At 43.7% G+C, this 13,161-nt stretch overlaps 1 protein-coding gene across 2 annotated transcripts; it reads right to left on the bottom strand.

Annotated features, from left to right (window-relative positions):
• Positions 1–1,383: 1,383 nt before the first annotated feature.
• Positions 1,384–12,797, bottom strand: Uchl1 (ubiquitin C-terminal hydrolase L1). Of its 2 annotated transcripts, none has more exons than XM_063240609.1 (9): positions 12,663–12,797; positions 12,560–12,571; positions 11,990–12,118; positions 9,240–9,390; positions 6,473–6,558; positions 6,312–6,395; positions 5,617–5,683; positions 4,731–4,789; positions 1,384–1,809 (listed from the first exon to the last, which is right to left on the bottom strand). In XM_063240609.1, exons 1-9 carry the CDS (start codon positions 12,693–12,695, stop codon positions 1,723–1,725), a joined length of 708 nt encoding a protein of 235 aa, XP_063096679.1. In that variant the 5' UTR covers positions 12,696–12,797; the 3' UTR covers positions 1,384–1,722. The 2 variants fall into 2 exon arrangements, with proteins under 2 accessions (XP_063096679.1, XP_063096680.1); XM_063240610.1 differs by having other exon boundaries at positions 6,348–6,395; positions 12,663–12,796.
• Positions 12,798–13,161: the final 364 nt, after the last annotated feature.

The following is a 13,161-nucleotide window of genomic DNA, read 5'->3' as shown; positions in this document are numbered from 1 at the left end:
TTACTGTATTTTATAAAGAACTAGAAAAGAGGAATTCAAAAGTTCTCAATACAAAGAAATGTTGAAGACAGAAATGGTAACTGTCTTGACTTGGCTATTACACACTGCATACAACTATCTAAGTTATCACTGTTCCCATAAACATATTAGTAAAAATTTTTAATTATCACCATAGAATCAGCAGACCTAAAATCCATGGCATCTGAGACCCAAGTTATGTGGATGTCTAGCACCAGACAGGAGAAAGCTCTTTCGTGAGAACAGAATGGGGAATGGGGTTATCTGCTCTGCTGAATGCATGTAATTAGAAAGGAACTGTTAAATTCAAGCATCAATTATTGAGAACAAATATCCTCATAATCTTTAATGCAGCTTATAAATCATATATTAAAGTACCCTATTGCTCATAAATGTTTACTAAAAATGCTAAACACATGGTTGTGTTGTTTTTAGTTTTTGTCTTTTTGAGACAGGGTCTTGCTATGCAGGTCAGGCTGGCCTTGGGCTCTTTGAATCCTAGGCTGGTCTCAATCTGAATGATGCTCTTGCATCAGCCTCCTGAGTGTGCCAACACATCTGGCAAGACATTTGTTTAAAGATTTGAGTTTCTTGAAAGGAGTTTGAGAAACAAACCCAAAATCTCATCTATATTGACTAGAGTGCATCAAAGAACAGAGGAGCAGACCGACACAGTTCCCAATGACTATGGCTGGAAGAATTTGGGCAAAAGTAACTGAAAAAGAAACAAATCTCCCTTGCAAAAGATCCCAAGTGAGTGGCATACTCACTCTGCCCTTAAGGAGGTACAGCCCAAGTACCCACTCCTTAAATGTGAGCTTTGCATGGAGACTACCTTCCAACCAGTAGGCAAACATGGACAAACCCCAAAATCAAAGGGCATCTTACAATTTAAGCCAAAAACAAGTAAAGTTGGGGGAATTGACATATCCAAAAAGAGCCAAGGGCACTATGTAAGGTGGTACCCTGGATGGAGTCCTGGAATTAAAAAGGGATGTTCAATTATGATATATGAAAAGCTGTAGACTATAGTTAATATCAGTATCTGTTGATTGACTGGAATTCACACGAACAAAATATAATAAGGAAAACTGGGTGATGGGAATTCTAAAATAGAATCTTCAACTTTTCTACGAATCTAAAATTGTTCTTCAAAGTATTAAAATTTTTAAAACTTAAGTTTCTAGAGGTGTGCATAATACAAATGCACAGAACAAAGTCTGAAGATGCAAAAACCAGTAATTTTATAATTCTGTTATAGGAGTTGCTGATATGGATGATATATTCATATACCATTATCAAGCTAATCTGAGATATTTTGGGGGAAAAGCAAAAGAAAAAATGAAAACCAGTTTAGGCTTACTGTTTACCAGCAGAAAAGGTTTATTTCTTTTAAAGACAAACAATGAAACCACATCCCAGGGCTTAACTTACAGACAAAAACTGAAGGAGCATGAAAGCAGTGAGATACTGAGGTACAAGACACACGGTGGGGGAAATGCTTCGGGTCCGAAGCTCTCTCCAGCTCGGCTTGCAACAGCCGAGTTCTGCTAGTGCTTGGGGGTGGTGGAGGGAAGTGCGTGTGTGCAGAACCAAAGGAGACAGCTGTGTTTCTATGCAATGAAGCACTGCGGACTGCTCGGGTGGGTGTGTGCTTTCACACCGAAGGAAAGAGGGGAGAATAGCCGGGCCCTCCCTCAGGGCCTAGGCTGCCTTGCAAAGGGCCACAGCAGAGAAGCGGACCTCTCCTTGCTCACGCTCGGTGAACTCTCTGCAGACCTTGGCAGCATCCTAAGAGGGAGACATGTCATTAATACCCAACAAGCAACAGCTCAAACTGGAAGTTTCACAGGAACGCACTTCTAAGGCCTGAGCATGCTCAGGGTTTGCCCTGATCAACCTCACAGACCTTGAAATCCAGGAGGCTTAAAGCAAGAGACAAAAATTGGGCACTAGTAAAGATCTTATCTGCCACAAGTTTGACATCAGAAGTTCTGACTCTACCACTTCTGCCAAGTGGCTCTGGGCTTCTCTTGTCTTGTACCTGGCTTGGCAAGAAATAAAAGTGACACTCTTTTCCTCAGGTCTAAACAGATACAACAGTGATCTCTCTTCCACAAGGAGCATAAGAGAAAAGTTCTTCTAACTCAGAAACTCCTCAAGCAGGAACAAATTTTTTTCAAGTAAGTATTTTACTTGAATAGCCTTAAATTTACCTGGTATATTCCAGGCACAGACAAGTGACGGATTCTTAATGAGATACATGATGGAGTGACACATGTTACCACTTCTAGGACCTAGACTACAGGGACTGGTAACAGAAAACTGATCTCGATTTATTTATCAAATCCTAGGCCTCAATGCTTTGGGATCAATGTCAATCACTCTGTTCCATGACACCACCAGCCATATTAAATCTCAGAATTTTGAAGATGAAAGAATACTGTGTGATGCACAATAGTTAAGGGAATTTCAGTTCCTAAATCACTGATTCAATAATGAGTTTGGCTCTTACAAAGTACCAACTATAATGGGCTTTTATTTCTGCTTTGGAACTATATTTAAAAACTGAAAGAGATTCAGACTGAGGTCCACATTCTCTAAATTCATCTACATTCTCTATCCGAATTTCAGCACTTTAATATTCCAGACCCTCCCCTTCCAAACTGACTTTTCTATAGTACACATAGTACTGATGCCAATGTCAGGGTGCAGCTTTAAAGATTAAATCATCTCCTTCACAAACAACTCTGTCTCTTCTGTGTGCCATGAGTAGTGAGTTAATTCGCTTGAGTTTAGGATACTTGGGGGTTAAGTTTATGTAATTTTCTCACCAGTTTAACATAATTTAGTGTGTAGTTTAGACAATTTAAAGTGCCTTTAACCATCAGTTTTACTTAAGTTTTGTTAAAATGACGATTTACAGTCATTAAATTTTAAAGGATACTTCAATTACAGAAATAAGTTTTTATTTATTTTTCGAAACAAGGTTTACCTTCCCTATACCTCCTGTGATTTTGGTATTCTGTGTGGGCACATTTTTATGGTATTAGTGGAGGGTTAGACAGGAGTTAACATGTACCTTCAATGCTTACTTAAAAAGACTAGGCCTTCCACTAACTGGGTCAATAATCAAAAATTCTACCACGGTCCTCATTCTCTTCTGTAAGTAGTCACCTATGAATTCCACTGTCCAGCTTCTCAAAGTCCCTTTCCCAAGTCACGTTACCATTACCATCAGTCCTCTTGTATACCAAGAACTGGCTTTAACTGGTCTCAGTCATGTATGACTAGCCAAAGTGACTATCTCTTCTGGAGAGGCATAATTTGGTCCACTAGCAGTCTGAGGATAACTGGTCTGTGATGTTCCACGAATAGGTCCATTATAGAACAAGGTCACATTTATGTACAGTGACTAAGAACATAATCTCTATCAGTCCTGCTATTTAAGTTTTTGTTTTTTTTTAAATTTGGGGCTGTTTTGCTTGCTATGTAGCCCAGGCTGCTCTTAAACTTGCAGTCATCTTGACTCAGCTTCCCAGGTGCTAGGGTTACAGGGATGGGCACCACAGCTGCTGGTTCTGCCATTTATAATCTTGAACATTACTCAACTTGTCTGCCCATTTCCTCACCTGTAAGATGAGGACACACTACATCATTAAAAGGATCCAACAAAAGACAGAATTTACTCAGGACAGCACCTGGCCCAGGTCAGCACATTGCAGCCTGGGGACCTGACCCCATGTACGGGTTTTGCTAACACAGCCGCCGTGGAATGAGCTACACATCTTCCTTTATACACTGCCTACAGGCTGCACAGGAACAGTCCACAGAACTGAATACTTACAGTGAAGCCACAGGCCAAAGCCCAAAATGTTTTCTTTCTTTTATTTTGGTACTGAAGATCAAACTCATGACCTCGTGCTTGCCAGGCAGGCGCGTGTGCTGCTGAGCCATGTATATCTCCAGCCCACCTGTAATATTTTCTGACTCTTTACAGAAGACCTTTGTGCATCTTCAATGTGCACATTCCAGGCACTCAAAGCAGATTAGCTGTGATTACCACACAGCAGTTATAGCTTAGTGGTACAGTATTTTGTATTTTATCATAAACTATTTTCCATGACAATAGCGGATTCCATCTGAGAGACTCACTTTTAGGTTGAAAAGGGACAGAGCAGAATTCCAACTCTTTAAGGATCAAGGGGTTTCTGTGGTTACCTGCACAGGGTAGAATCTTAAAGCTCTTGTCAGGGATGTTTTTCCAATATTCCGCTTTTCTAACACTTGACAGTCTGGGAAGGAAAAACTGAATTCTCCTAACACCCAAATCTGCAAGACTGAGCCAAATTCATCAGCAGTAGAGGATTAAGGAAGGCTCAGGGTGTTGTTACTTGAGTCTTTTGTGATGATACAAGGTGACAGGAGGACAATGGACATTTTAATCCTCACAGGAACCAAACAATGGCTTTTAGGCTAATTCTTACTATGAACTAAAGACAGCACACGAAACAGATTAGTCAGGGCTTCTTTGAAGGAACTTATTTAGAAACGCTTGCTATAAAATGAAGTGGGCAGAATTGCTAAAATATCTTTAAGCCTCTGCTATCAACCCAGACAACTGAAGCTGACCATACTTAAGTGTCAACACGTCAGACAAAGTGGCTCAAGAGGCTGGCTGGTGGCTCTGAAAGATGCATTCTCAAGATTACCTGCAGCAGGGAGTCCTCCGAACTGGTGCCATGGTTCACTGGAAAAGGCATTCGCCCATCTGGAACAAAGAAGCCAGGCCTGTCAATTTCCCCTGCCCATTTTCTGGCTATAGCACCTGCCCATCCCAGCGGGGGAGGTTTTGGATTCTTTTGAATACCACTGCCACTCCCACAAAGAGAAGTCAACAAGCCACAGTGAAATGCATCTAATCTACAATTGAGCAGATCACAGAATCCCAGCCCATTACACTCACAGAGGGGATTGTGCCCCCATCTTTTGGGAAAGAACAGAGCAAAAGTCAGACGCAATCTCTGGGGTACCAGGAAGAGGGAAGAAAGATTCTGAGGTTTCATTTGCCCCATCAATGACTCCTGACTGCCCCAAGTCTCCTCTGCCTGGTGAGTTCTTAGGTAGTGTTGAGACAACACAGCCTCAAGCTTTTCTCCATTATGGGTCGAAATTCCTTCTCAGTGCCATAAGCCAGCTAATCAAAATCCTCCAAATTCTTTTTACACAAAGAAAGTCATATTCAGGCATTGATCCTTTTGTCCTAAATCTATTCCTTGTCTGAAAAGGACAACACTAGCAGATGGCAAAAGGGGTATGTGAAGAGAGAAGTCCGAGCACTGATGCCTTGAACTGCTGCTGATCTGACTGATCCTCTATACTGGGCTGGGATTAAAGTCGTTCATTTGGGATAGCCTGGTGCCCTAAGGGAGGGTGCTCTGGGTCTGATGAAGGGTTCAGTGCCCCCTGAGTGTATCATGTTTTGGCTTCTTGAACAGTGATGTGCCAAGTGCCACAAATCCACCAACCCTATAAAAAAACTAAGTCTGAAAAACTGCATGCAACTGTACTGGATTCCAAAAATGAGGCAATACGTACCCAGTTCATAGAGGTGGCCATCCACGTTGTTGAATAGAATAAAATGAAAATTCACCTTGTCATCTACCTGGAGAGAGTCAATGTTTTTTTGCAAATGTTATCAGAAGATGATCTTGTTAAGAATAGATTCACAATTCAAGTGAATGGCTATTTTTAAAAAGTTATTATAGCTGATATTTGCCACAAACCAGACTAGAATCTACGACCATCAGGGCAGCAATTCTGGAATTGTTAGGACAGCTCTGAGGGTGTGACTATTAAGTTCCTTTTACTGAAAAGGAAATGCAGGCTTAGAGAGAGTAAGCCTGCAAGAGAAGACTTAGGACATGGCAAGGCCAACAATGGTTACAAAGGTGCTGGCCTGACCTGAATTTAGCAGATGACATGATGGCTCTGTTCACATTTACTAACATATCTTACTCTTCCCAACACACCGTGAGAGCTCAGTGACTAAGAGACAAGTTACTTATTATTAAGACTCATCTTGGTCTAAGCATGATACTATTAATTTGAATTATGCAAAACTATTTCAACTGCCAGTTTGATTTCTGAAGAGTCATTCTGGAGAACAGATCTAGTCAAAGCATTATTTGGGTTGATTCTGCTATTAAGTGGCTCTGGTAGGTAACATTTGCCATATCCTATGTTTCAATTAAAGACTCCTGCAAATATCCTAGTGAGAGCATGGGTGTCACCTGAGCTGCCAGGCTGGGACTTGAGTGTGCATTTACCCGACACTGGCCTTCCTGGGCCACAGCATCATGGGCTGCCTGGATAGCCTGCAGAAGAGAGAGAAGAATTAGCCCAAAATTCTGCAGAATCAGTTCAACCCATGGCTCTAAAGTTTTCTTTCTACCTCGTTCTTCTCAAAGCACTTTGCTCTGTCTTCAGGGGACATCTTCTCCGTTTCAGAAAGAAACTGTTTCAGGACTGATCCATCCTCTTTAAAAAGAAAATGCACATATTAGATAGGAACAAATAATGCAGATAAGTACATATTTACTGTCACCGTAAGCCTTTGCACAGCCAGTCATCCTGAACAATCTGAATCTTTACTGTGGCCTCCAGGGAAGCAGACAGAACTATCCTTTTCTCTCAGTCTCTTTTCCAACCACCCTGAGCTACTGCATTCAAACAAGGCAGGCTCTATTACCCAGGGCAGCTTGCTCTTGCTCTGATCACTACCATCTTGGCCTCTTCCCCTCCCCGCTCCAACTGTCTCTCAAATCTATCATCACTTTCTGAGATCCATTTGGAACAGGCATCTGTTGAGAATTTAGTGCCATAAAGGCAGAGGCTGCTTCATCTACTGCTGTACCCACAGAACTTAGTAATTCATCTACTCTATCCATGATGCTATAACAACATTCTAATTACAGTTCTCCAACCAGGATTTATTTCAGAGTAGAAAGTTCAACCTTAGCAGTTCAGTTATCCAGATGGACATTAACATAAAGATCTTAAGTAGACATGTGAAGAACACATGGTCTGGTTTAAAGACAAACCAACTGGCCAGTTATAGGTATAAACAGTATGTTATTGCTCAGTGTAGAGAAGTCTAGGAGACAGTCATCACATAACTAAAGTAAGAACGTTATTACAAAAGACCTCAGCTTGAACCTTCAGCTCTGAATTTGACAAACTTGCTAAGTAAGAACCATTTCAAATTCTGGAGGGGCTGAGGATGTAGCTCAGTGGTAGTACCCTATGTTCAGTCTCCATCATGGGAAAACAAAAATCTGCAAGGGACATGAATCCTCTTAACTAGGAAGAGGGTTCTGAGTCAAATTGAGTCTGACATCAGCATTGCCATAGTTACCAAAGTACAGTATCATCTGACTTCAGAAACAGTGGACTCTTGATAAAGTGAGCCATTACAGAAGAAATACTATCAGGCTATGGCTTTGTAATATAGTTCAAGCAAGTCAATATTTGAAAAAGAATCTTTTAGAAGGTCTGGACATTTACAACCACACAAGTTATTTTCATTTCAAAAGCTCATTTAGGAGTCTTCATCATACTTCCCTTATTCAAAATAAACAAGTATAAAATGCATATATTTGTTGCAGTACTGGGTATGTAGTCATGCTAGGAAAGTACCCTAACACTAAGCTAAATCCCCAACTCCAGCACCACCCTGCTTTTTCGAAAGAGACTCCTTTTGTTTCCTAGGCTGACACTGACCTCCTAGATACAAATGATGCTCCTCCTTAAGCCACCTGAGTATCTGCAACTACGTACGAGACACCATGCCCAGCTGTTATCTTTGGCCCCATTACAGGCAATAGTGTGAATCATTATTCAAAGTTATACAATTCTCAGCCTCCCCCAGCCATTGTCTACATCAGAGAAAGTCTTATTGGAACACAGCCACCTTCATTAGTTTATAACTTATCTATAATGATTTTGAGCTCCAAGCCTAAAAGACTTATTCTCTGGCCTTTTTAAGAAAATTTACTGGCTTTTGGACAAAATGACGCATAATGGCTTACATATTTAATACCTGTTCATTATACCTCTGCCAATTTTAAGGGCTTGGACTTACATGTCGTATCTTCTCTACAGCATTCACTACAGGAGGACCAAAGCCCCTGACCCGACTTTTTGCTGCATCTTAAGGTTTCAGTTCACTGCTATGCTTCCCTACAGAAACTTCCTACTATTTGCCCTAAGCATATATGTTCCTCCTATTGCACGCAAGACACAGAACCACTGAGGACAGGTGCTAGCTGGGCATGGTGGCACATGCCTATAATCCCATGCCTACTAACCAGAAAGCTGAGGCAGAAAGGTTGCAAGTTGGAGGCCAGCCTGGAAATTTAGCAAGACCTTGTCTCAAAATAAGAAGGCGAGCCAGGCATGGTGATGCACACCTGCAATCCCAGCACTCAGTAGGCTGAGGCAGAAGGACTGCTGCAAGTTCAATGCCAGCGTGGGCTACAGAGCGAGATTCTGTCTCAAAAACCGTAAAGGGGGGGGTCTTAGCTAGAGGTGCAGCTCAGTAGTAGACAGCTCGTTGGTTTGACCCCCACGACTGTCAAAAATAAATAAATAAAAAGGTAAGTCTTAAATACTTTCAAGCTTAGTCACATTTCCAATTTTCCAGGCTTGAGAACTGAGTGGAAACCTATGGAACTCACTACACAAATCAGCCCTCCAGGGTTCTTTTCTCCTTCCCCTCAGCCCTGAGAAGTTGAGGCAACAGAAAGAAGGACAGGCGGGGAGAGGCAGCTCAGCACTTAGCCTCCACTCTGGCTGGAAACAGCCCAACTATTCTTCTTGGAAGATGAGTTTTCTTCCCTCAAAAAAAAACCAGTAAGAATTCACTCACAGAGTATCTGCATAAGCAGTCGCCATGACGAAGCAGGTTTTGAATGTTTTGTTTTTTTAGTTTGAAACAAGGCCTCATTATATAGCCTCAACCTCGTGATCATCCTGTCTCAGCCTCCTCAGTGCTGGGATTACAAGCATGTGCTACCATGCCCAACTCAAAAAAAAGGGAAGGCAATGACTTTGCTGAACAGACCTAGGTTTCTGAGATGTGGCATGAGTTCATTGGACTTTCTGAACCCCATGTTTCTTGAGTTTCAAAAGAGGGGAATGACCTCAAGGGCCACACATACCAAATTCCAGTTTGTCTCGGTTGTTGGCCACTGCGTGGATCAGTCCGATGGTACCACAGGAGTTCCCAATGGTCTGCTTCATGAAATACACTTTGGGACTCACTTCTTGTCCTTTCAGTTCTTCAATCTGCTTTTTCCTGAAGTTCTCATGCTGTGAATGAAAAAAAAAAAAAAATCTGGTATCTTCAAACGAAAGTGCAGGGAACAAATGGCTGCACAGCGAGTTCCACCACTTCAGTGGAAACCCAAGTGGGACGTGTGACCGGTGGCCTTGGTTCAGTCAAGATGCTGGCCATCACCCAATGGCCTGTCTGCTCTCCCATGCACGACAGCCAACAGGGCTCTGAGAGGCTCTCAGACTCCACCCTGATGCTGCAGTGCAGTCCCTGCCTTGGATGCGGCCCAAGGCTGTGTCTAGACACCACCACAACCTTCCAGCATGGGATGGAGGACACCATAAAGTTCAAAAGAGATGCATTCCTTATCTTCTTCCTTCAACATTTGCAACTATATTTCAAAGGTATCCTGATTAAGCTTTTACCAGCTTAATCCCCAACGATATCACCACTTGATTTATATTTCCGTGTTCTTTAATGTTCTATTCTGTCCAATTAGACATCTCCTCAAAAATGCAAACAAAAAAAGCCTGAATTATTAAAAGGGGCACGTGAAATAAATAAGCAATTTCCTCTGCCTTCTTTTTTAGGACAGACAACTGGCCTAGGGTATTGGGACATAATTTTTCAAAAACTCATTCCACAAGAAGATGTGATGTTAGTTTGTCCTTCCCAGCTCTTCAGTCTAACCTGAGGACATATCAATCACAGGGGCAGAGTATCATCTGCTAGCATCTTGTACAGTTATTCTGTACAAGATGAGCCTGACAATTCACTAATGAACTTAAAGACCTAGTTTCAGTGAAAAGCTGGTGTTAATACTACAGAAAAGCCAACTTCCCCTAACAAAATTCAGACAGAATATTCAAAACTTATTTCCAATCCTAGTAGCTGTGCATTACTGTATGTGGAGATGAAGTCTGAGCCTACTCTGTGACACTAGCAGAATAAGATCCCTTGTCCCACAAATCCACTTAAGCAGGAAGTTCTCATTTCCTGTCTACTAGATTTTTGAATTGTTACTCATTAATTATTGAGTTTTCACCTTTCTAGATAAAATTTCATAACAGGATTAACACCTTCCTTTATGATCGCTTGTGCTCTTGGAGAAAATTCTAAATATTTTGCCAATGTTTAAAATGGTATCAGAAGAGACTCGTTTAGGATTTCCTAATATATCCTTAGCCAAAAATAGGTATTTTCTGAAGTAGCAGTGCCTTGTTCATAAAAATCATCCATATCTCCTGGCTTTTCTTTAAATTTGCTTCAGTGATTTTACCCAGTAGGCAGTCTCTCTAACAGAATAGGTGCTCAATAAATTGGACGGGCTGAATGGCAGCCAAGGACAAAACATAAGCCATTCACACTAGAATGTTCTCTAAAAAAATTCACTTAAGCCAGCAAAAAGAGATCCTGGCACACCAGTGCCTCCCAAAGGCCTTGCCTTAAGTGCTGCTCAAAACTCCAAGTCATTATGGTTCCTCTAATGAAAAAGCTCAGCAAGATGCTCAGGTGGAAGACAGGAGACTGTCTGATGTTGTCAAGGAAGCTAATGTGACTCAAAGTGATCTGCAACTTCAAGTAAAGAGTTTGGAAATAAAAACATCAGTGGGACTTTAACCTACAATACTTAACCCACCTAGCAGGAGGAAGGCCTGGAACTTCTCATTCAGCTTGATTTACGCTAAGGATATTTCTAGAACATCTAGACTTAGGATGCTGCTCAAATAACCTCTCCGTGTTTGCAGTGATACCCCAAATGCTAATGCCCCAAGTTCTGCTACGCCAGTCCCAACCATTCCCAATTCTCAGCAATGGAAGACAGACAACACCATGTCAATTACCAGGACTCCACACACAGCAAGGTAACAAATACCCCAGCTATATGTGTTATATGTGATGTTCAGTCTTGAGCTATACATACCCTTGTCCAGTTGTAGATGAACACTTGAAGAAAATGAAAAGGTATCTCCAAAACTGAGCTTGTAACTAATTTCATTTAGGGGCATGATCAGAGAGGCAAGACGATAAAGGTGGTAGGAGCATCTCGCATGGAAACCAACATAAATATTTCAGCTTTAAAAGGCAAATTCAACCCTGTGCATGTTGTGGGGGTGGAGGGCTAGGGAGAATCCGTTAGTCCACCAGGATCCCAGGCAGCAGAGGTGAGTGAATTAGAGAACCTCACCAGTCCTTGTGACTTCGGTAAGCTCAGCTCTCTTAGTCATTTCATTGGTATGTGTGCATCTGAGAACAGGACAATGAGCTGACAGGTTACAGCTCTAAAGAAAAAAACCACCAGCCATTTCCCAAAGCAGAAGGCTCCAGAAAGCCTCACTTCATGGGAACTCAAAAGTAGGGAGGCTTATTTCCCTGAATGATTGGGATTATAGAATTGGGATAACTAACTGGGCCTTCAATTCTAAATTTAAGAAACCCAATAGGTAGGTATCACGAAAGCTAGGCAGCTGCCTCCCTGAGAGGTGCGGCCCTCATTTCTCCGCAGGAGCAGGGCTGGCAAGCCAGGTCAGTGTGGCCAGGCCAAACTGGGGAACAGAGTCCTTCAAGATTCCGGGGAGTTTGGAAGCACCGTGCATGCTCAGACACCTCTCCATCCAAGCCCCCACTTCCTACCTGGGCGGTGAGGGGAAACAGCAGCAGCAGCGCGCAGGCAGGCGCTGGCACCGAGCCCAGAGCCTCGTCCTCCAGTCCCAGGACGTCGGCGAAGCGCCACTGGCCGGCGACCCCCAGTCGGGACAGCACCTGCGGAGGAGACCAGGCGGCCAGACACAAGCCGACAAGCTGTCACCCGCACCGGTCACGGAGCAAGGCCCGCACGCGCGCTCGCACGAGCCCCGCCCCACCATCCGCGGCCGCGCAATGACACAGCACAAAGCGCTGCCCACACGTGGCGCCCGCGAAGTCGGCTTCCCGAGTCCGCGCAGCGCGCGCCACGCCCTCGGAGAGCTCCCGACGCTTGCGCCCCTCTCGCTTCATCCTGCTCCATCGCCCCCTGACCAGGTCCTCAGAGTTATGCCCCAAAGGCAGAGAGGCAGAGGCAGGGGCAGGGGCAGGGGCAGGGGCAGGGGCAGGGGCAGCGGCCCGCACTGCCCCAGCCCGGCCACCTCGGGAGCGCGCAGGGCGCGGCTCGGTGGGCGCATCAGATGCTTCCGGGGGAGGGCAGCAGGGCGACACGCCACTCACTTTGTTCAGCATCTGAAAGGCAAATGCAAAACAATTTTTAAAAAAACAGCCTTACGACGACCTCGACCCGCGCTCCCCTGGCAGCGGTGCACCTGGCGCTCACCTCAGGGTTGATCTCCAATGGCTTGAGCTGCATCTTCGCAAACCGTAGATGAAACCTCAGCCTAGAGAAGAAAAACACCGAGCGGAGCCGCCCAGGTTGCAGCTATAAAGCGCCGGCCCGATGCACTGTGGATCCCTGCGCAGGGGGCGCAGGGGCAAAACCAAGCGAAGGGGGACGGCCAGTCACAGGCAAATGGGCCCAAACACCCCCATCCGCAGCGCGGAGTGGTACAGCCGAGCCCCCAAACCTTGCAGTCTCACTCGCCGGTGAGATAATCTGGTGGTTGTGGAAATGGATTTTGTTGGATGTTTCTTGGGTGTATGGAGCAGTCTCTTTGATGGAGTCTTTATTTTTAGCGAAACCCATGCTCTCTACCATCTCAATCACTGAAAACCTCGGGGTCGCTGAAGCATTAAGAAAAGGCACTAATTCAACAGGTATATATTTAATATAAATGTGTCTCCCAAATCTCGCAGTAGTTTGCACTTAACCTTAAAGA

Source organism: Cavia porcellus, unplaced genomic scaffold (genome assembly GCF_034190915.1).
Source record: "Cavia porcellus strain 051 isolate PalLab524CR breed Dunkin Hartley unplaced genomic scaffold, mCavPor4.1 scaffold_30, whole genome shotgun sequence".
Taxonomy (NCBI): domain Eukaryota; kingdom Metazoa; phylum Chordata; class Mammalia; order Rodentia; family Caviidae; genus Cavia; species Cavia porcellus.
Note: the sequence above shows the minus strand (reverse complement) of the source record. Positions and strands in the feature narration are given on the sequence as shown.

What these genes read in the sequence shown, in the direction of transcription:
- Uchl1 (XM_063240609.1), bottom strand. Translation starts at nt 12,695, where the DNA reads ATGCAGCTCAAGCCATTGGAGATCAACCCTGAG. An exon ending in GTCCCAGCCTGGCAGCTCAG is followed by an intron (nt 5,684 to 6,311) that starts GTGACACCCATG and finishes GACTCTCTCCAG; the next exon opens with GTAGATGACAAGGTGAATTT. An exon ending in TGGCCACCTCTATGAACTGG is followed by an intron (nt 4,790 to 5,616) that starts GTACGTATTGCC and finishes TCTTTGTTCCAG; the next exon opens with ATGGGCGAATGCCTTTTCCA.